Source organism: Eurosta solidaginis, chromosome 4, assembly GCF_040869045.1.
Source record: "Eurosta solidaginis isolate ZX-2024a chromosome 4, ASM4086904v1, whole genome shotgun sequence".
NCBI classification, from domain to species: Eukaryota; Metazoa; Arthropoda; class Insecta; order Diptera; family Tephritidae; genus Eurosta; species Eurosta solidaginis.
Window position 1 is genome coordinate 191,784,396 of NC_090322.1, and position 23,836 is coordinate 191,808,231.

General features: G+C 34.9%; 3 protein-coding genes across 3 annotated transcripts in view; 1 reads left to right on the forward strand and 2 right to left on the reverse strand.

Annotated features, from left to right (window-relative positions):
- Nse4 (Non-SMC element 4) overlaps nucleotides 1–23,836 on the forward strand; it is a 107,498-nt gene that overhangs the window by 1,393 nt on the left and 82,269 nt on the right. The window lies entirely within an intron of this gene.
- On the reverse strand, nucleotides 447–23,791 carry LOC137248837 (odorant receptor 7a-like). The gene is made up of 3 exons (XM_067779731.1): nucleotides 23,037–23,791; nucleotides 1,022–1,379; nucleotides 447–961 (listed from the first exon to the last, which is right to left on the reverse strand). The coding sequence occupies exons 1-3, from the start codon at nucleotides 23,789–23,791 to the stop codon at nucleotides 890–892; spliced, it is 1,185 nt and encodes a 394-aa protein (XP_067635832.1). The 3' UTR covers nucleotides 447–889.
- Nucleotides 10,422–13,837, reverse strand: LOC137247762 (uncharacterized). The gene is made up of 4 exons (XM_067778715.1): nucleotides 13,558–13,837; nucleotides 12,896–13,109; nucleotides 10,592–10,705; nucleotides 10,422–10,481 (listed from the first exon to the last, which is right to left on the reverse strand). The coding sequence occupies exons 1-4, from the start codon at nucleotides 13,821–13,823 to the stop codon at nucleotides 10,422–10,424; spliced, it is 654 nt and encodes a 217-aa protein (XP_067634816.1). The 5' UTR covers nucleotides 13,824–13,837.

Consider the following 23,836-nt stretch of genomic DNA (forward strand, 5'->3'; position numbering starts at 1 on the left):
CTTCAAAAAAAGCAGAATCGTTTTGGATTCGATTTTGCAATAAAACGCTTGAAACAAGTTGGACAAAAAATTTAATTTTCGATTCATGATTGTTGGAAACTTTTTATACCAACTAGAAGACCCGGCAGATGTTGTCATGCCCTAAATTTGGCCTATCTGCATACATTTTCATAAGCTTTTTCCGTCTGAATCTGCCGCCCTCTTCACTTTTTCCTCAATCTTTTATTCACTCCTCCCTCCGTCCATTTCGCTTCATCTATCTCCATCGTCGTCTCATCCCCACCAAGCAATTACAGGGAAGTATATCCGCACCACCTGAAAATATGAGTGCCACTGCGTATACATAACATTTTATTATTACGTATAAACAAAAAAATTTGCAATAAAATAATATTGCGACTATAAACTGAGATATAACCTATCCTATCTCTCAAGTTAGACCAAACTACACACGGGGTGCAAAACAAATTCAAAATCGGTTCAGTTGTTTAGGAGTCCATCGCGGCCAAAAATGTTGTGACACGTGTTTTTTATATATAAAGATTTCGGGAGTTGTTCGTACGTGCTGTGTGCTTTATTTCAATAGTAGTATGTATATCCGATGGCCGTATGAAATAGTATTCAAACCGATACCTTTCGCTGGTCTGTTGGTCTTAATTATCCCGTATATATTGCAAGTTCAAGGGGGCAAAGCTATTGCTCGCTGAGGTTTAGTCAGGACGATTGTTTGAATAAGGATTGTAAGAGCTAAAATTTCAGGAGCGTTAAGTTGTAATATCCAGCCTTCCTTTTACGGCATTACCGCTTCCATCTCGGCGTAATATGCTGGAAATAAAACATTTCATCTGTACGGTTAGACAAAACGCTCAATTTCGTCGGTTCGACTACTTCAGTTTTTTAGATTTTTGCCAAGGCCCATTTTTTGAATGAATGTATAGAGGCTAAACGAGAATTTTCCAATCTAGAACGAAAACAAAATTATTGGTGTCATAAAAAAGAATGCAAGAAATATTAATCCTACCGAGAGACTCGTTGATAAATTTACTGGCATTAATTTCATAGCAAACAACGGTATGCCTTTCTGGGTGCGATGTAAAAAGAATATCAACAAATTATTGAAGCGTTTCTCTTGTGGCATCCAATTGCTATGGAAAATAGACATAGATAACTGCTCACAGTCCGACTGAAGATGTGTGGCGTAGAAACAGGACGGCCAAGTTTGCAACAAAACACAATATAGATAAATGCACGCTGCTATTCTTGAAGCGAAATCAGCAAAAATGAATATATTTATCATGGTAGTGCTGACTATGGCAGCAGCTATGAAAAATTGTACGAACATCGTGACGGATATGATCGGCTCTATAATTGTCACTATTCTATAATATAAGAGGAAAATATTGGATCTTTTTAGAATCTTTGTTATATAAAAGAAAATAGGCGTTGAAAATCATGTGCATGGCTTGGACCTTAGATCAACAAAGTTACTCTTATCTCTAAAAATAGGGGACTGTAGGGTCATGATGGGACTCTGACTGGATACTGCTGAGTGCTTTTAAATTAGGCGTCGTTGTTGTTATTGTTTTAGCGATAAGGATACTCCCCTAGGGCTTTGGGGAGCGTTATCGACGTGATGGTCCTTTGCCGGATGCAGATCCTGTACGCTCCGGTAACACAGCACCATTACGGTGCTAGCCCGACCATCTCGGGAACGATTTATATGGCCACATTAAACCTTCAGGCCATCCCTTCCTCCCCACCCCGGAGTTCCATGAGGAGCTTGGGGTCGCCAGAGCCTCGTCTGTTAGTGAAGCGGGATTCGCCGCTCGATGGTGAGGTTGACAATTGGGTTGGAGAAGCTATGTGTGGTGCTATGAAAAGTGGCGAATCCTGTTTCATTAACAGCCGAGACTCTGGCGACCACGAACTCCTCATGGACCTCGGGGGGGAGGGGGCGTTATGGCTTAGAAGGTCGCATGTAGTCATAACAAATCGTTCCCGAGAAAGTACCGGATCTGAGTCCGGCAAAGGGCCATGCACATCGATAACACTGCCCAAGGCCTTCGGGGAGTGTCCTTATCGCTACAACAAAAACAACAACATGAAAAGGGATATACATAATTTCACGTTCTAACAAATTAATATTAGAAAAATGCCAGAAGAACTTTAGTTTGTGTAAAAAAACGGGCATTCATATTTTTCTTTAGAAGATATGAGCAAAACCAAAAGAAAAATTTAGAGTAACAAAGTATTATACCTGAATTTATATGAGCTGTGTACTCTAAAAAGTTTTAAAGTAAAATTAATTTATTTAATAATTTGGGAAAAATTTAAACAACGTGACATCAGGACGGACAAGGCGACAGCTGTTTCGATTATACCTTGTAAATCTCTTCAAAGCCTTTTCTCCCGGGAGTGGGAGTCGAACCCGCACTCCTACGATAGTTGAAATGGTTATAAACGCATTCAGCTACGTCATGCCTTAGTTGTTGTAAAGTTTTTCCCAATTGCCTTATCGCATATATTATCTTCCACACATTACATAATTCGTATGTTGTTATGTGTTGAAGTTATGCCTGTTTGTAAGGCGGTTTTCAAATTATTAAATAAATATAAAATTAAAAATTGCTTGAAATAAATGTTTTCATACATTTAAAACGATACGGGCAATCCCCGGTTAACTCTTATATGTAGACAACATTTGGTTAATTCGTTGTAGTTCTATAAATAGAACAAAAACAACAACAAATACCAAGTTTCTCTGAAAACCGCCTTACAAACAGGCAAAACTTCAACACATAACTACATACGAATTATGTAATGTGTGGAAGATAATATATGCGAAATGAAGGCAATTGGGAAAAACTTTACAACAACTAAGGCATGACGTAGCTGAATGCGTTTATAACCATTTAAACTATCGTAGGAGTGCGGGTTCGACTCCCACTCCGGGGAGAAAAGGCTTTGAAGAGATTTACAAGGTATAAATTATAAAATTAAAAATTGCTTGAAATAAATGTTTTCATACATTTAAAGCGATACGGGCAATCCCCGGTTAACTCATATAAGTAGACAACATTTAGTTAATTCGTTGTAGTTCTATAAATAGAACAAAAACAACAACAAATATCAAGTTTCTCTGAAAACCGCCTTACAAACAGGCAAAACTTCAACACATAACTACACACGAATTATGTAATGTGTGGAAGATAATATATGCGAAATGAAGGCAATTGGGAAAAACTTTACAACAACTAAGGCATGACGTAGCTGAATGCGTTTATAACCATTTCAACTATCGTAGGAGTGCGGGTTCGACTCCCACTCCCGGGAGAAAAGGCTTTGAAGAGATTTACAAGGTATAATCGCAACAGCTGTCGCCTTGTCCGTCCTGATGTCACGTTGTTTAAATTTTTCCCAAATTATTAAATAAATTATAAAATTAAAAATTGCTTGAAATAAATGTTTTCATACATTTAAAGCGATACGGGCAATCCCCGGTTAACTCATATAAGTAGACAACATTTGGATAATTCCTTGTAGTTCTATAAATAGAACAAAAACAACAACAAATACCAAGTTTCTCTGAAAACCGCCTTACAAACAGGCATAACTTCAACACTTAACTACATACGAATTATGTAATGTGTGGAAGATAATCAGGCCTGTTCTGAATTCCGATTCCGATCAATTTTTTCGGAATCGAAATGGATTGGTGTTCTCGATTTCGATTCCGACCAAAAATTATCGGTTTCAAAAGTATTGCCTCTGAGCAGTCGGAATGAAAATTAATTGGCATATTCAGGCCTGTTCTGAATTCCGATTCCGATTCCGATCAATTTTTTTGGAATCGAAATGTTTTGGTGTTCTCAATTTCGATTCCGACCAAAAATTATCGGTTTGAAAAGTATTGCCTCTGAGCAGTCGGAATGAAAATTAATTGACAGATTATACACAAATGTTGCGATATTTGTCTTTCAAATAATTTTTTTTTAATTCTTCATTTTATTTGGAAGAGTTGTATGTATTTTTTTGTTTAAATTTGAGTTAAATTGGCATAATAAATCTTTCTTTAAAAACTTCTGTCAAGAAATCTATTAGGCAAACAAATCGATGCTGATCGAAATGAAGTCGACCTGTTCTGAATTCCGATCCAGCGCATTTTTACGATTCGCACGCACAATAGCACATCTTCTTGCGTCTGCGCATCCAAAAACCATATCTGCAGGCATTTTTTAATTAAAATAAAATTTTATGATACTTAAACCAAAATACATAAACAAAAACAGCTGATTAAACTGGTTACCGAATCGGAATGAAAACGATTCGAAATCGACTTCGAATCGATTTTTTACAATCGGAATTGAGAACACCAAATAGAAACCGAGTCGAAATCAATGTCGTTTTACTTTTAATTCCGAGTCGGAATTTAGAACAGGCCTGATTATACACAAATGTTGCGATATTTGTCTTTCAAATAATTTTTTTTTAATTCTTCATTTTATTTGGAAGAGTTGTGTGTATTTTGTTTTTAAATTTGAGTTAAATTGCCATAATAAATCTTTCTTTAAAAACTTCTATCAAGAAATCTATTAAGCAAACAAATCGATGCTGATCGAAATGAAGTCGACCTGTTCTGAATTCCGATCCAGCGCATTTTTACGATTCGCACGCACAATAGCACGTCTTCTTGCGTCTGCGCATCCAAAAACCATATCTGCAGGCATTTTTAATTAAAATAAAATTTTATGATACTTAAAACAAAACACATAAACAAAAACAGCTGATTAAACTGGTTACCGAATCGGAATGAAATCGACTTCGAATCGATTTTTTACAATCGGAATTGAGAACACCAAATAGAAACCGAGTCGAAATCAATGTCGTTTTACTTTTCATTCCGAGTCGGAATTCAGAACAGGCCTGAATATATGCGAAAAGAAGGCAATTGGGAAAAACTTTACAACAACTAAGGCATGACGTAGCTGAATGCGTTTATAACCATTTCAACTATCGTAGGAGTGCGGGTTCGACTCCCACTCCCGGGAGAAAAGGCTTTGAAGAGATTTACAAGGTATAAATTATAAAATTAAAAATTGCTTGAAATAAATGTTTTCATACATTTAAAGCGATACGGGCAATCCCCGGTTAACTCATATAAAATAAATTTAGTTATGAATTATTTTGGTAAGTCAAATTAATTTAGTTATGAATTATTTTGGTATTTTATTTTGAGCCGAGCTGAACCATTTTTGTTTTTTTTTGTGATTTAAAAAGTTTTATTTCACCATTTAATGGGTGTACACAGCCTTGGTTCTATATCATTACAAGATTTTGCGAATGAAAACAAAAATGTATCGTAATATTAATAACTTTTTTACTACTTATACTAAATATATGAAAATTATTATAATTCATCCATTTCAAAGATAACTGTATCATAATAAAAAAATTTCGTTGGTCAAAATATTAGGTGTATCCAACTTTTCTAAAAAATCAAAGTACACCATTGAAATATAATTCCTTACTCCATTGTTATTTTAATCACCGGTATCTCCTCCATGTTTTGTATATCTTGGCCTTTTTCATTGGTCAATTAATTTTTGGCAGGTTTCCAGTGGAGTGCTATCCCATCCCAATCCTTCATCTTCTGCCAAAATAACTCGTTTGTGTTGAAATGAAAAAGACTCCAGTCTTCTTCTAAGTTCACGTCTCAAGTTCTCAGTAGGGTTGAGGTCAGGGGATTGACGACCATTGCATACATGTGACAATTCCAGTTCCGAACCATTCAGATAGCAACCGAAGAGTATGTTTTGTCCCGTTATCTTGATGATAACTTAATCTGAGTGGCATGTTTTTCTCCGCATATGTCAGCTTAACATTTCGCAAAACATCCTTGTACTTCACGGTACACAAACAGAAGAGACAAGTATATGCCACTGTACATCTGCATTGGTGCGGTCCCATTGTAGGGAAAAAATTGCGAAATATTTTATTTAGCATCGAAGTGAAGATTAGTTTGTGGGGAAAGGACTCCAAAATTACTGTACATGGCGCGAAGGGCAAAGATTTTTCTTCTTGATGCAACCAACGGACAGTTAGGCATGGGGAAGGAAACATAATTGTCGAGAGGCTTCTCTTGTTAAAGTTTGGGTTCTTTATTTTGGATACACCCGCAATAATCACTGAGGAGTACAGGGATATTTTGCAAAATGTTAAGCTGTCATATGCGGGGGAAAACACTCCACTCAGATTGAGTTATCACCAAGATAACGGTACAAAACATACTCTTCGGTTGCTATCTGAGTGGTTCGGAAATGGAATTGTCACAAGTATGCAATGGCCAAGTCAATCCCCTGACCACAACCCTATTGAGAACTTGTGAAGTGACCTTAGAAGAAGACTGGAGTCATTTTCATTTCAAAACAAACGAGTGATTTTGGCAGAAGATGAAGGACTGGGATGGGATAGCGCTCCATTGAAAACCTGCCAAAAACTAATTAAAATCGTGACCAATGGAAAAGGCTAAGTTATACAAAACATGGAGGAGGTACCAGTGATTAAAATAACAATGGAGTAAGGAATTATATTTCAATGGTGGACTTTGATTTTTAAGAAAAGTTTCATAAACCTATTATTTTGACCAACGAAATTTTTTTATTATGATACAGTTATCTTTGAAATAGACGAATTATAATAATTTTCATATATTTAGTATAAGTAACTATAGTTATTAATATTACCATGCAAAATTTGTTTTCATTCGCAAAATCTTGTAATGATATACCTAGAACCAAAGCTGCGTACACCTATTATTTTGGCCATGAGTGTATATGGGGTATTCCATCCCATTTCGACCAATTTTGAACCCGACCTCTTTAGAATTGGCTGAAAGTTTTTTTCTTTTTCTAGCTTACTGTTTTTGTTTTCAAAATGCTATAACTTTTTCAAAAATTGACCGTTTGGGATTTTTTTTAAATTTGTTTTTAAATGTACTTTTCGGAAAAAATTCAAAAAAATTTTTAAAGTCTTTTTTTTGTAATTTTTCAGTTTTTCGAGTTTTTCGAATTTCGCCCTTTTTTTTCTCATAAAAAACTTCAATCATTTCTGCAATCATCCCCACTAATCCCGGAGTGGGCCGAGAATTTTTTTTTTTATTTAATTGAAAAAAAAAAACAAAAATTTTTTTTGTATTTTTTCCGAAAAGTACATTTAAAAACATATTTAAAAAAAAATGATCCCAAACGGTCAATTTTTAAAAAAGTTATAGCATTTTGAAAAAAACACCGTTTTTTATGAGAAAAAAAGGGCGAAATTGGAAAAATCTCGAAAAACTGAAAAATTGCAAAAAAAAAAAAAAACTAAAAATTTTTTTGAATTTTTTCCGAAAAGTACATTTAAAAAAAAATTTAAAAAAAAAATATCCCAAACGGTCATTTTTTGAAAAAGTTATAGCATTTTGAAAACAAAAACGGTGTTTTTTTTTAAATTCATAACTTTTTTTGAGTTGGATGAAAAAATTTGAAAAACTTCTGAAAAACGTCTTTCGTAAGCTAGAAAAAGAAGACAAACTTTCTAAAGGCGTCGGGTTCAAAATTGGTCGAAATGGGATGGAATACCCCATATATATACATTTTAAAAGTCTGTAACAGCGGTCGGCTGTTAACACGTGTCCCAAAAAAACTTAGCTTGACCTCAGTATTAATAATCCGAAGGCGGAAAACAAAAATTTTGAGTATTTATGATAAAGCTCTCTAAATGATGCGAAGAAGCCTCACATAGTGGCGATGATATGAAACCAATATTACTAAAATAAAGCGAACAATATGATAAACATTGATTACAAAACAATTCAGTGCATATCCATAACTTAATCCAAAATAGCGGATGTATTAATTTTAGATATAAAACAAAATTAGCTTGACTTAAGGATGAAACCATTATTATTTTATATAATGAGTGTAATAATGCACATGTGTATATACTTACCTGAGAATAGCCGTGTTTTTTTTACACGTAAACGTCTATACGCTTAAACTTTATATGGACTGCTAAGCGTCCAACTTTAAATACACCTCTGAAATTGCTGCGCATAAAATGTGTACTACTAAATTTCAATACGCATTATACTCAGATGTAACTGAAATATGTGTCTTTGTTTCACCCTGTACACTAATTCTATGTTTTCTATGTGTGTCCACAATTCATCGCAACTGATTCAGCTATATGTTATACCCTATGGCCATCAGAGGGTTGTGTCTCCGCTTTTAGGTACACCCTGTGCTGTAGCTGTAGGTTTTTAACCACTGCCGCTAGATGGGTCTCCTAAGCATTATCTAAGCGAGGATAGGCGTTTTTTTTCACGCGCAAACGTAAACGTATACGCGTGTAAACGTATACACGTAAACGTCTATACGCTTAAACTTTATATGGACTGCTAAGCGTCCAACTTTAAATACACCTCTGAAATTGCTGCGCATAAAATGTGTGCTACTAAATTTCAATACGCATTATACTCAGATGTAACTGAAATATGTGTCTTTGTTTCACCCTCTACACTAATTCTATGTATTCTATGTGTGTCCACAATTCATCGCAACTGATTCAGCTATATGTTATACCCTATGGCCATCAGAGGGTTGTGTCTCCGCTTTTCGGTACACCCTGTGCTGTAGCTGTAGTTATTTAACCACTGCCGCTAGATTGGTCTCCTAAGCATTATCTAAGCGAGGATAGGCGTTTTTTTACACGCGCAAATGTAAGCGTATGCGCGTGTATAAAAAAACACGGCTACTATGTTTGAATCAACGCTCATATACTATTCGCCCTATATTTTGCATGTATGTATATATTCGCCTCGGTAAGCGCTCTCGATTTACTATTGCATCCTAAAATGTACTTGTATGCATGCAACAAACGAGAATTTTTCTTTCAACAAAGCGGAAAAATAATCAAGAAAAAAATCAAAAAAAATTAAAAAAAAATCAAAAATAATCATTACTTTTGATTATTTTTGATTTTTTTCTGATTTTTTTTTTTTATTATTTCTGATTTTTTTCAATAATCGGAAAAAATCATAATTTTTTTTTGATTATTTTTTTAATCATTAAAAATAATGACAAGTAATCATTAAATGGCGTTTAAAGAAAATAATCAATGGAACGGCTAATCATTACCATTAGTAATCATTATTTAACAGGTCTGCCTAGCCAGAATCAACCCCTGTTTGCAATGTGTCACCACATGACACCAAAGATCTCTTCAATTGTAATGTGGAATCAATGCCTCTAATACCCCTTTCACTATGGTTCACCGCTGCTGAAGCTGCAAGTTCCCTTGGACTCTCGTTAGGGGATATTGATGATCGATTGCGCCTATTGGATGGGGCGAAGCACTGCTACAACAACAAAAGGCTGCTATTAACTATTTTTTGTAATAGCGTAATATTTTTTCGGGGCTGCTGACAGATATTCGCAAGTGGCTCTGTGTGAAAAGGAAAACTTAATTATTTCATTCATAGTAATAGGCTCACAAGGGTCCAAAAGTACGAAAAACCGTTTTTTTGCCCGTAACTCATGATTTTTGGGGCGTCCGGAGAAAATATTTCATGCAGTCATTCTTAGATCTTCAAGATCTACCAGAAAAATGGTATGACTTCCCAGGTATTTTTTATGTTTATAATACACCTATTGCTTAACAAGGCCAAACAAACTCTTTATGCTATTTAAGTATCTAACATTTTCTAATTTTGATTATTTTGTTATTGATTTATTTTTGCACGCTTCTACATCCGCATTTGCAATCAAAATCACAAATGAAACTAACTTGGTGGAAATCATTGCGATAAAATAAATAAATAAAAATAATAATAACTAAAAAACATGCAACAAAAACATATGGCATTTTTATAAATTTATATAAACAAACTTATGTGTCTGAATGTGCAATAGCGAATATCGTTGGGCCTTTTGCGTAGTGATGTTATGTTGGAAACAAAATGTAAAAATAACCCCCGTGCCTACTCTTCATGGAAACAAGTTATAAATAAATGAAAAAACGTGTCCAGCCGAATTTAGAGTGGGGGATTATGCTCCAGCTTTTCACGTAAAGAAGTGAAAAATATGCGCTGAGTAAACTGATACTACAAAAGCTGAAATTTTGTAAACTAATAGTTAAATTAATAACTTAAACGAAAAAAACATCCAGCTTTAAATTTAGTGGGGGAAAAGTGTCCAGCTGATGCAGTGAAGGATGCTGCGCACGGGTATGCGCTCGGGCGCGTCGTATCTTTGACTGCATCGGCTGGACACTTTTCCCTCACTAAATATAAAGCTGGATATTTTTTTCGTTTAACTTATTTAGTCAACTATTGTATTACCAAATTTCAGCTCTTGCGGTATCAGATATCTATACTTTTCTCATTAAACACAGCGTGCCGTCCATGCAGTTATTGGATGATAGATACGTATAACTTTTCTGCTCTAAAGGAGGATAATAAAAAGTAGGTTTACTATTAATTACTTAAAAATGTATTATTTATTTACAAAAAGCATACTAAAATTGAAAATAAATATACATAGTGTGCTAATACGTGAATAGCTAATATTTTAAATTTCGCTTTCTTCGGATTCATCGCCATCGTACTCATTATCGCTGTCATTATCACTGACAGCGATGTCGACCCGTGAAAGATCTTCGTCAGGATCTGTAAACATATATAATAATAATATATTAAAAGATATAGATGATAATAGTATATAAACATTTAACGCGCAAGAGCAAAATTTTAATTCAAATCTGATTATAAATTACAAAAAAAAGGTGACATGCTATCCAAAATTGTTACAAATATAACTCAGTTTTATTTTTAAATTAAAATTGTATGATAAAATTAAACAGAAAATAATCAAAAATTGAAACTGACAAATAATGAAATGAGAGAAAAATATATCAGTATTATTCTAACCTTCAGTACTTTTTTGGTCATCGCCATCATCGATAGTTATATCACCAAGGGTAGCGGGTAGCTGGTCACCCTCGAACCATTTAAAATTGAATTTTCCCTCATCTTCTTCCCATCCAAAATCAGTCGGATGTAATGCCGTTGGAACCTGAAGATGAGCATGTGCCCAAATATTTGCTATGTATGTTGTCCGCAGCAAATGTTGGTGCAGCTCAATTTTGCAGGGAGGCAGAGCTGATCCGTCGATATTATTCTTCGGTAACCGGAATATGTCATCGTTTTGTAAAACCTTGTACGTCTTCAAAAATGTAGCAACTCGTGCCTCATTGACTTTGTTGATTTTTTTGAATCCATACATACGACAAACATATTCTTCTATAATATCAAACGTATTCTGCAACTCGTCGTCAGGTGCGTTGCTTAGTTTGATAAAACTATCGATAAAACGTTCTGAGTTTTGTAAAATTTTTTACGGCCGGCTTTTTCCTTTCTTGAAAAATGACGGGTTATAGTCGGAACCCGTCAATGCATGGAAAGCCGGCAATTTGTTTTGTTCAATATTCTGTATTTCCTGTCTTAAAATTAATAAAAAAAAAAAAAAAAAATGTAAGGCGCGATAACCTCCGAAGAGATCTAAGGCCGAGCTTCTCTTCCAATTTGCGTCGTGCTCCTCTTGATTTTTCCCTACAAATTGGCCGGACGGGACCTACATGTTTTATGCCGACTCCGAACGGCATCTGCAAGGCAGATGAGTTTTCACTGAGAGCTTTTCATGGCAGAAATACAATCGGAGCGCTTGCCAGACACTGCCGAGGGGCGACCCCGCTTAGGAAAATTTTCTTCTAATTGAAAAATCTTATTTCTAAAATTTTGATGTTGCTTTTCCCGGGAGTTGAACCCAGGGCATACGGCGTGATAGGCGGAGCACGCTACCATCACACCACGGTGGCCGCCTCTTAAAATTAATGCTGCATGCAATAAAACGTCCTTTCTTTCTAGTTGATTAAATTGTTGCTGTACAAGAACGCCTTTGTAAGGTTTTACAATTTTTTTATTGTTGTGCAACACGACGGTTATTTTTTTGGGAATGTAGCTAGAAGCCGATTTTCTAGATGATACGGCTTCATCGTATACACATCTGTGTTTGCCTTGTGTTGTTCCAAATAATCTATAAATATCGTGTTTAGAGACGACAGGAAAAACGACTGATTCTTGGCGATGATATTTTTCGACACAAACTGACATATTTCCTCATACGCTTGAGAATGAACATTGCGAGCTGTATGCCACCCTGTTTTTGGCTTCTCTTTGCTTTTTTTCGCTGAGATTCTATTTTCATATTTTTTTCGGCATGTCGCATGATAAAATATTAATTTTTCTTCTAACCACAAGTTATGCAATTTTTAAATAAACTGTACATCGTCTAATCGGCGGCCACCGTGGTGTGATGGTAGCGTGCTCCGCCTATCACACCGTATGCCCTGGGTTCAACTCCCGGGCAAAGCAACATCAAAATTTTAGAAATAAGATTTTTCAATTAGAAGAAAATTTTTCTAAGCGGGGTCGCCCCTCGGCAGTGTCTGGCAAGCGCTCCGATTGTATTTCTGCCATGAAAAGCTCTCAGTGAAAACTCATCTGCCTTGCAGATGCCGTTCGGAGTCGGCATAAAACATGTAGGACCCGTCCGGCCAATTTGTAGGGAAAAATCAAGAGGAGCACGACGCAAATTGGAAGAGAAGCTCGGCCTTAGATCTCTTCGGAGGTTATCGCGCCTTACATTTATTTTTTTTTTTTTACATCGTCTAAATCCATAGCGATTTGCTGTATATTCTCCAGTGCCTTTTCCTTCTCTAATACATGCAATTGTTGCTCGTGGCCTTGATGTTTTTTCCTACTTTTATCACAAAAAATACAAGTATGATTATTTGATACCTCTTGAGCAACTTCAGATACGTCAGCATCGTCATCTACAGTGTTATCGACTGGATTAATGGCATCCTCGCCCCCATCGACATCGTCGCTTGCATCCACATTTTCGGGTTCAGCAGCAACCTCGCCTTCTCCTTGAACTGCAGCCTCGCATGTACCGTCATGGACGCCTTCAGCAACGTCGTCGTTTGTAGCGAAATGCTCGCCTTCCACAGCACTATCGTGAATAAAAAAAATAATGAATAATGCATAATAGAAAAGAGTACGACTAAAAATATTAAAAAGACGCAAACGCTATGCGAAAAATATAAGTAAATACATTTTGCACAGCACAATTACACGCTAGCTATATAGCCATCTAGCTATATAGCCAACGAATATAGACTGCGTATAGAAGAACACTCTGCATTGGCGCCAGGGTCACACTTTGAAATACATGTAGAGCCTATACTACACTATAGATGTGTACCAGGACTATACAGGAGAAACCTATAACGCACTATACCTGTGTACCAAGATTTCGTCCCTCGGTTTTAACCCGTGACTTTTCTTCTATAAGAAGTCTATATTCGTTGATATAGCTGTATAGCTATATAGCTAGGTATATACCAAAAGTATATATTTCATTAAAAAATACTATTTGCAACAAAAATATAAGTACTTACTCTGTACTTGAAGATGAATATGCCTGCTTTTTGGGATCATATCCTCGTTGTTTAGGCGGTAATGCTGTAAAACGGTTATGGCACTGGCTGTGGTATCTTTGAAAATTGTTCGGCTGTTCCGGCAACACAACGTTGGAGAAAGTCAAATCACCGTCTTTCCGAATTTTTAATATCGATAAACACTTATTTAATTTGGCCGCATCAAAAAGATGTAATTTTCCGCTTTTTTTGGACCAATATACACAAAAGGGATGTACATTAGACATTGTGGCAGCTCCGATTTGAACAAGTTCAACGGTCGCACTGGATAGCTTGGCGTCACTCTGGCAAATTCGGAGCAGAGCGGGAGAGACAAAGACAGAGCATATATATATTTACTATTGGCACTCTTATGTCCGCATATTTACTTTTTATGTTATGTATACATATTTAAATGTGTAAATTTAAAGTAAATTTTAAATTCAAAAACAGGTGAGTGAGTATAATAACTGTATGGACTGCACGCTGTGTTTAATGAGAAAAGTATAGATATCTGATACCGCAAGAGCTGAAATTTGGTAATACAATAGTTGACTAAATAAGTTAAACGAAAAAAATATCCAGCTTTATATTTAGTGAGGGAAAAGTGTCCAGCCGATGCAGTCAAAGATACGACGCGCCCGAGCGCATACCCGTGCGCAGCATCCTTCACTGCATCAGCTGGACACTTTTCCCCCACTAAATTTAAAGCTGGATGTTTTTTTCGTTTAAGTTATTAATTTAACTATTAGTTTACAAAATTTCAGCTTTTGTAGTATCAGTTTACTCAGCGCATATTTTTCACTTCTTTACGTGAAAAGCTGGAGCATAATCCCCCACTCTAAATTCGGCTGGACACGTTTTTTCATTTATTTATAACATAATAAACATATTAACAAAATTTCAGCTTTTGCGGTATTAGTTTTTTTTTATTGTTATTTTACGTGTGTGGGAGGCTGCCGCAGCTACACCCCCCGGAACCGTGCGAGCTGGTGGTCCATTCACTTACTAGTGATACCAAATAAAGCTTAGGACAAATTTTCAGCTTTTGTAAAATGACTAACCCTAAACTGTCGCTGGCTCCCGGACTATATGGGTATCAAACGAAAGGTGTTAATAAGTATTTTAAAAGGGAATGGGCCTTAGTTCTATTCGTGGACGCCTTTTCGGGATATCAACATAAACGTGGACCAGGGGTGGCTATAGAATGCGTTTGTACAATATGGATATCAAATGAAAAGTGTGAATGAGTATTTTAAAAGGGCGTGGGCCTTAGTTCTATAGGTGGACGCCTTTTCGAGATATTGCCATAAAGGTGGACCAGGGGTGACTCTAGAATGCTTTTGTACAATATGGGTGTCAAACGAAAGGTGTTAATAAGTATTTTAAAAGGGAATGGGCCTTAGTTCTATTCGTGGACTCCTTTTCGGGATATCAACATAAACGTGGACCAGGGGTGACTCTAGAATGCGTTTGTACAATATGGATATCAAATGAAAAGTGTTAATGAGTATTTTAAAAGGGAGTGGGCCTTAGTTCTATAGGTGGACGCCTTTTCGAGATATCGCCATAAAGGTGGACCAGGGGTGACTCTAGAATTTTTGTGTACGATATGGGTATCAAATGGAAGGTGTTAATAAGTATTTTAAAAGGGAGTGGGCCTTTGTTCTATAGGTGGACGCCTTTTCGAGATATCGCCATAAAGGTGGACCAGGGGTGACTCTAGAATTTGTTTGTACGATATGGGTATCAACGAAAGGTGATAATGAGTATTTTAAAAGGGAGTGAGCCTTAGTTCTATAGGTGGACGCCTTTTCGAGATATCGTCATAAAGTTGGACCAGGGGTGACTCTATAATGTGTTTGTACGATAAGGGCATCAAATTAAAGGTATTAATGAGGGTTTTAAAAGGGAGTGGTGGTAGTTGTATATGTGAAGGCGTTTTCGAGATATCGACCAAAATGTGGACCAGGGTGACCCAGAACATCATCTGTCGGGTACCGCTAATTTATTTATATATGTAATACCACTTACAGTTATCCTTCCAAGATTCCAAGGGCTTTTGATTTCGCCCTGCAAAACTTTTTCATTTTCTTCTACTTAATATGGTAGGTGTCACACCCATTTTACAAAGTTTTTTCTAAAGTTATATTTTGCGTCAATAGACCAATCCAATTACCATGTTTCATCCCTTTTTTCGTATTTGGTATATTATTATGGCATTTTTTTCATTTTTAGTAATTTTCGAAATCGAAAATGTGGGCGTGGTCATAGTCGGATTTCGGTCATTTTTTACACCAATATAAAGTGAGTTCAGATCGTGAGTTCAGTACGTGAACTGACTTTGGTAAAGATATATCGATGTTTGCTCAAGTTATCGTGTTTGTAGGGTTATATTTATATTCAACTTTAAATATACATACTTTAAATAAATTGAATTTTTTTGTTCTTGTTAATTTTTATTTTTCAATTGTAAAATATTGTCTTTCAAAAATTTTCATTCAGTTAAATCAAGTAAACGATTCACTTATTGATTTGGATAATGAAAATTATCAAAATAATTTACCAAATCCATATGTGAATCAAAATAATGAAATTTTTGCTACATCGGTAAAACTTCCCCAATTTTGGACTAATTGCCCTGAAGCATGGTTCATCCATGCTGAAATGCAATTTAGTCGAAAGAACATTACTCAGGAAGGGACAAAATATGAATATGTCATAACTGCACTTCCACAGGATGTAATTATGACAATTCTTGATTTTATTCAAAATCCTCCTGAAAATGACAAATTTTCTGCATTAAAGAAAATTTTAATTGAACGGCACTCATTAAGTGAGAATGCCAAATTAGATCGAGTGTTGGATGAGTGTTATCCGATTCAGAAATGGGAGATCGTAAACCTTCTGAGTTTTATCGGTCTCTAGTGCTACTCTCTGGAAACAATTTTAGCAAAGAAATTCTTAAAAAGCTTTGGATAAGGAAGTTGCCCAAAAATTTAAGTATTATTCTTACTAGTTCGAATTTGAATGAAATAAGTGAATTAGTTAAATTAGCAGATAATATTTGGGAAGTTTATAATAAAAATGAAATAGCATCAGTTAGTAATTTTCCAAATTCTAAAAGCGAAAATGCAATTATTTCAAATTTGGTTCAAACAACTAACATGATGTGCAAAAATTTTGAAAAATTGTCATTAGAGATCAGTGAAATTAAAAATCAGATGAGTCAAAATTATTCAAGGTCCCGATCTTTTAGTAGGAATCGTTTTAGAAGTCCTTCTAGATATCGATCAAAGTCTCGTGACAACCCAAATTGGCTCTGTAGGTATCATTATAAGTTTGGTAATCAGGCTTTGAAGTGCGAACAACCATGCGCTTTTAAAAATAATAGTTCGTCAAACTAAAGTTATCCGTTGTTACGGCGACAAACAACGGACATTTAGACACCTTTACACGTCGCTTATTTATTTTTGATAAAACAAACAAACTTAATTTTTTAATAGATAGTGGAGCAGAAATTTCAGTGCTTCCGGTTTCAAAATCTTCAAGTTCGAAAAAGTCATCAGATATTATTCTAACTGCAGCTAACGGTTCAACGATTTCGACATACGGTAAAAAACTTTTAAATATTAATTTAGGACTGCGTCGCGAATTTCCGTTCACGTTTTTAATAGCGGATATAGCTAAACCAATTATCGGTGCTGAATTTTTGTGTAAATATGGTCTCTTAGTTGATGTTAAACGCAAATGCTTAGTAGATCCGATAACAAGTCTTTCAGTTAACACAATTTCATGTGTTTGTAATGTTTCGCTACCAAAAGTTTTCGCTGTTGATAACAAATTTACAAAGTTACTAAAAGAATTTCCTTCTTTATTTTCTGAACCAGATCATTCACAACCAGTTAGACATACAACAGTTCACAGATTAGTCACTGAAGGAAATTTGCCATTTTCTAAACCAAGACGTTTAGACCCCATTAAATTCAAAGTAGCTAAAACTGAATTCGATTTTTTAGTAAAGACAGGGATATGTAGACCTTCTAATTCAGCAGTAGCATCTCCTTTACATCTTGTACCCAAGAAGGAGTTAAATGACTGGCGTCCTTGTGGAGATTTTAGAAGATTAAATGTCGTAACAGTTCCTGATCGTTATCCTTTGCCCCATGTTCATGACTTCAACATGAATCTAAGAAATAAGAAAATATTTTCAAAATTAGATTGGGTAAGAGCTTATCACCAATTCCAATGGCAGAAGAGGATATCTATAAAACTGCAATCACTACGCCTTTTGGCATGTTTGAATTTGTACGAATGCCTTTCGGGCTTAGGAACTCCGCGCAAACTTTTCAACGATTTATTATCGAAGTAGTTAATGATTTAGACTTTGTTTTTACATATATTGATGATCTCTTAGTGGCAAGCGAAAATGAGGAACAACATTTCAAAGATCTTCGCGTACTATTTCAGCGTCTAACGGAGTACGGTTTAAATATAAAAACAAGTAAATGTACTTTTGGCGTAACAAATGTTGACTTTTTAGGACATAATATTTCTGAAACGGGAATTAGACCCTCAGAAGAAAAAGTTTTAGCCATTCGAAATTTTGATCGTCCAAAATCTATTAAGCAGGCACAAAAATTTATTGGTATGGTTAATTATTACCATCGATATATACCAAAATTAGCAAAGTTTACGACAGTTATCTATGATTTAATTAATAGAACAAATAAGAAGCGAGACAAGATTTTAATTTGGGACGATACATCTAATAAAGCTTTCGAATGCATTAAAGAAAAGTTTGCATCTGCGATATTGTTAAATCATTTTAACAAAGATGCAAAACTTTCTTTAAATGTAGATGCATCCAATACGGCAATAGGTGGTGTCATACATCAAACGTTTAATAATAAGTCAGAACCACTTGCATTCTTTTCAAAGAAATTGTCTCCATCCGAAAGTAAATATAGTGCATTTGATAGGGAACTATTAGCTATTTTTTTGAACATTAAACATTTTCGTTACCTTCTAGAAGAACGTGAATTTACAGTTTTCACAGATCACAAGCCTCTAGTATTTGCTTTAAATTCAAAAACAGAACGCAGTCCAAGACAGACTAGACATATGGAATTCATTGCTCAGTTTACAAATGACATTAGGTATATTAAAGGACAAGAAAATGTTGTAGCTGATACATTATCTCGTGCGTTTGAAGTAGAAGCGATTAATAATTCGGACATTAATTTAAAAATTTTACAAAGTGAACAACAAAAAGACAGTGAATTAAGCAAACTTACCTCAGAGCAAACATTTTTAAATTTGAAACTAATAAAAATTCCTGTTCTTAACTTTAATATATGGTGCGAAGTGTCAGGAGAAAATCCTAGGCCTTTCATTCCAAACAATTTAAGAAAAATAATATTTGATATGTTACATGGGATTTCACATCCTGGTAGTAGAGCTACACGTCGTTTGATAGTTAAGAAATATATTTGGCCTAAAATGAATAAAGATATTAATACTTGGTCTAAAGAATGTATAAGTTGTCAAAAATCGAAAGTACATCGTCATACAAAATCTCCAGTTATGAAAATTCCAATTCCAAAATCTAGATTTGAACACATTCACTTAGATATTGTTGGACCCTTACCTGTTTCAAAAGGATATCCTTACATATTAACTATAATTGATAGATTTACACGTTGGCCAGAGGCATTCGCACTAAGAGCTATTTCTGCAGTTACGGTTGTAAATCAATTTTTTAAAGAATATATTTCACGTTTTGGAGTTCCATTAGAAATAACAACAGATCAGGGATCTCAATTTACTTCAAACTTGTTTTCAGAATTAACGAAACTTCTTGGAAGTCATCAAATAACAACTTCTCCTTATCATCCCCAAGCTAATGGAATGATAGAACGTTTTCATAGACAGCTTAAATCTTCAATAATGGCTAGGAATGGATCCAGAGATTGGTATGAAGAGTTACCAATAGTACTTATGGGTTTGCGATCGATTTTTAAAGAAGATATTTCAGCAACACCGGCTGAAATGGTTTATGGGCAAAATTTAAGATTACCTGGTGAATTATTTGTTTCAACTACAGATAATATAAACTTCAACGGATGTTTTAAGTAGTTTGCGTGAACATTTTAAAAATTTTAAATCAAATTTGGAACATCATCAAAATTCTAGGGGTATTTTTGTTCCAAAAGATTTAAAAGATTGTCATTTTGTTTTTGTACGTGTAATAAACAAACATTCCTTGCAACATCCGTATGAAGGTCCTTATAGAGTTATTGAAAAAGATATTAAAAACTTTAAAATTGAAATAAACAATGAAATTAAATCTATTCCTATTGATCGTTTAAAACCAGCAATGATTGATAAAATACAGATACCTAACACAAGAACAAAAAAGAGAGTTACTTTTAATTTATTTAACATTAAATCTCCGGAAGGGGGAGTATTGTAGGGTTATATTTATATTCAACTTTAAATGTACCTACTTTAAATAAATTGAATTTTTTTGTTCTTGTTAATTTTTATTTTTCAATTGTAAAATATTGTCTTTCAAAAATTTTCATTCAGTTGAGATATTTAAAAACGTTTTGTAACATACTTTTAGGAGCGGTTAAATAAAAATATTTTATAAAAATAGATAGTGCTTATTATTAAATAGTGATTTATATATTAAATACCACAGTGTTAACGGCCGACTGTTTATAAAAACTGGGCGTAGCTTCAACCGATTTCGCCCTTTTTCACAGAAAACAGTTATCGTCCTAGAATCTAAGCCTCTACCAAATTTCACAAAGATTGGTAATGTTTTGTTCGACATATGGCATTAAAAGTATCCTAGACAAATTAAATGAAAAAGGGCAGAGCCACGCCCATTTTGAAAATTTCTTTTATTTTTGTATTTTGTTGCACCATATCATTACTGGAGTTTAATGTTGACATAATTTACTTATATACTGTAAAGATATTAACTTTTCTTTTAAAATTTGACAAAAAAAACTCTTTTTTTTAAAGTGGGCGTGGTCGTTCTCCGATTTTGCTAATTTTTATTAAGCATACATATAGTAATAAGAGTAACGTTCCTGCCAAATCTCATCATGATATCTTCAACGACTGCCAAATTACAGCTTGCAAAACATCTAAATTACCTTATTTTAAAAGTGGGCGGTGCCACGCTCATTGTCCAACATTTTACTAGTTTTCTATTCTGCGTCATAAGTTCAACTCACATACCAAGTTTCATCGCTTTATCCGTATTTGGTAATGAATTATCGCACCTTTTCGGTTTTTCGAAATTTTCGATATCGAAAAAGTGGGCGTGGTTATAGTCCGATATCGTTCATTTTCAATAGCGATCTGAGATGAGCGCCCAGGAACCTACACACCAAATTTCATCAAGATACCTCAAAATTTACTCAAGTTATCGTGTTAACGGACGGACGGACGGACATGGCTCGATCGAATTTTTTTTCGATACTGATGATTTTGATATGTGGAAGTCTATATCTATCTCGATTCCTTAAACCTGTACAACCAACCGTTATCCAATCAAAGTTAATATACTCTGTGAGCTCTGCTCAACTGAGTATAAAAATATGGCTTACTATGCAAAACTAAAAATTTTATAGGAAATATTCTAGACGTAATCATAAGGAAATAAAAAGAAGTTTCAATGTAATGTACATGAACATATGTTAATAAATTTATCTGGGACATAACAACCTTTGGTTAGACAACTGATCATGATGATGAATGGCAACTTAGAGGATCGCTCCAGTTGGAAATGAGGCTATCAACCTAAGTGTATTACTCATACATATTGTTTGAGCATATTGTTTTGTCGTAAAACAATACGCACTCCCCCGCAAGATATTCGTCGGATTCATCTATAGACACGATAACTTGTGGGTGGGTATGTATCGCTGCAAAAATCGTTTGATCATGTGGTCCACTGGAGTACTTACCATTGTACTCCACTGTAATTCAGCAATGGACCAACTCATGTTTCTTCACGAGCATATCCCTGCAAAAATCGCGGGGTTTGGCAAGCGCTCCGGGTGTATTTCTGCCATGAAAAGCTCTCAGTGAAAACTCATCTGCCTTACAGATGCCGTTCGGAGTCGGCATAAAACATGTAGATCCCGTCCGGCCAATTTGTAGGGAAAAGCAAGAGGAGCACGCCGCAAATTGGAAGAGAAGCTCGGCATTAGATTTCTTCGGAGGTTATCGCGCCTTACATTTATTTTTTTTATAAAAACATGAGTTGGTCCATTGCTGCATTACAGTGGAGTAGAATGGTAAATACTCCAGTATGACATAGGTGGACCACATGATCCAACAATTTTTGCAGGGATTGTAAGCCGATCATTGCTCGTTTTTAACGATTGTAAACACTACACGATGTTTATTGGACTGTGGGTACTCCATGGATTACTCTGATGTAATGCGAAGCTGGAGTATATGGTCCAGTCGTGTACCCATATGCCTAGATAAGCGCTGCTCACGATATACCGTTACATCCACCAATGTACTTGTATGTACGAAATAATCAGTGCATAGCCATAACGTAATCCATTGGATATATTTATTTTGGATATAACAAAATTGGCTAGACTCAAGGATGAAACCATAAAGGATCGTTGCTGATGAAATCTTTTGCACGCCAACATATGAATCCAACATTTTTTTGTACATATTGTCTGGACAGTTAGAAAACCCGACGTTTTCGATCCCACATTATTTTATATAATGAGTGTAGTAAAATATGGATATGTGTGTATACTTACCGGAGAATATGTTTAGATCAACGCTCATATACCATTCGCCCTATATGGTGCATGCATATATTCGCCTCGATAAGCGCTTCCGATTTGATATTGCATCCTAAAATATACTTGTATGTAGAAATTATCCCGTGCATGTAACAAACGAGAATTTTTTTTTCAACAAAGCGGAAAAATAATCAAAAATAATCGAAAAAACCAAAAGTAATCATTTTAATATTTTGATTTTCTTTGAGTTTTGTCAATAATCGGAAAAAATCATGATTTTGGTAATCAATTATTAAATGCTTTTTTCGGAAAACAATTGAAACAATCATCGGCCATTAAAATAGGGATCTAATTAATTGATTACTAATGCTAATTCAAATTTAACAGGTCTGATTTGAATAGAAAATTTATAAATGTGACATAAATGTTGAAACTGAATTTTAAGTGTAAACTTCAAATTCCTGAATGCGGCTGTAAACTTGTAAACTTTTTGAATACATAAAATATACACTTTAACCTTTGGCACTAAATGCACGTTCAGATGGGGCGGGTGTTCTCTGAGTGTTGTATATTTGGTCTAGAAAACGTGTAATACTTATAATCGTCTTAATAATTGGTTAACTTCTATATCTAAGTATTATTTATTGTTTAATAAGTAAAATAGCGCACCTTAATATATCTTGATGTATAATAATACACGTATGAAGTTCGTCATAAATCTGATCGCGATTTTGATAAACCAGTGTTCCCAAACGTTGCACGCGATTTGCTAACAACTGAACTTGAGTACGTATTATATAAATATATACGGCAGCATAGGTATCACCAACTATTTGAAACAGTAGTATTATAAAAAGGATCAGCAAATCAAATGTAAATTGAAACCAATATTCCCATTTTGACATGCGCCAATTCACATTTGGTATCCATAATGAAAGTGGTGCATTACTATTTATTATTGCCGATATCCCTGCTACAATAAGATACAACATATATGAAATGGCATAAAAGAATACAATACGATTGCCTTTAATTGCACAATGTCTTATTTTCGCCTTTTCATCCATTTCGGTATAACGTCTATCCAGTTTCGTTAATAGCGGTTCAATGCTACGCAATCGTTTCAATGCAAATACCAGGGATATGCTTTTCATTGGTACACCAATAACATTTAATGACGCCTGTACGCAAGTTAAAATTTCCGATACAGAAAGAATATGACGATCACGTATCCAACCAACATTAAAAACTATCGGCGAAAATACAATCACAAAAAGTGTTAAAATGCTGCTATAGATGTAATATAGGAAACGAAATTTTGTTGGTGGATGAAAACCTATAACACGAAATAAGTTGAATAAATAAATAACGGAATCGCGCGTAGCGAATACAGAGCGTCCGCGTCCTTTTATTAAATCAAACATTGTGTTATTCTTCGTCAAATGAAATATCAAAGTACGACGTTTATG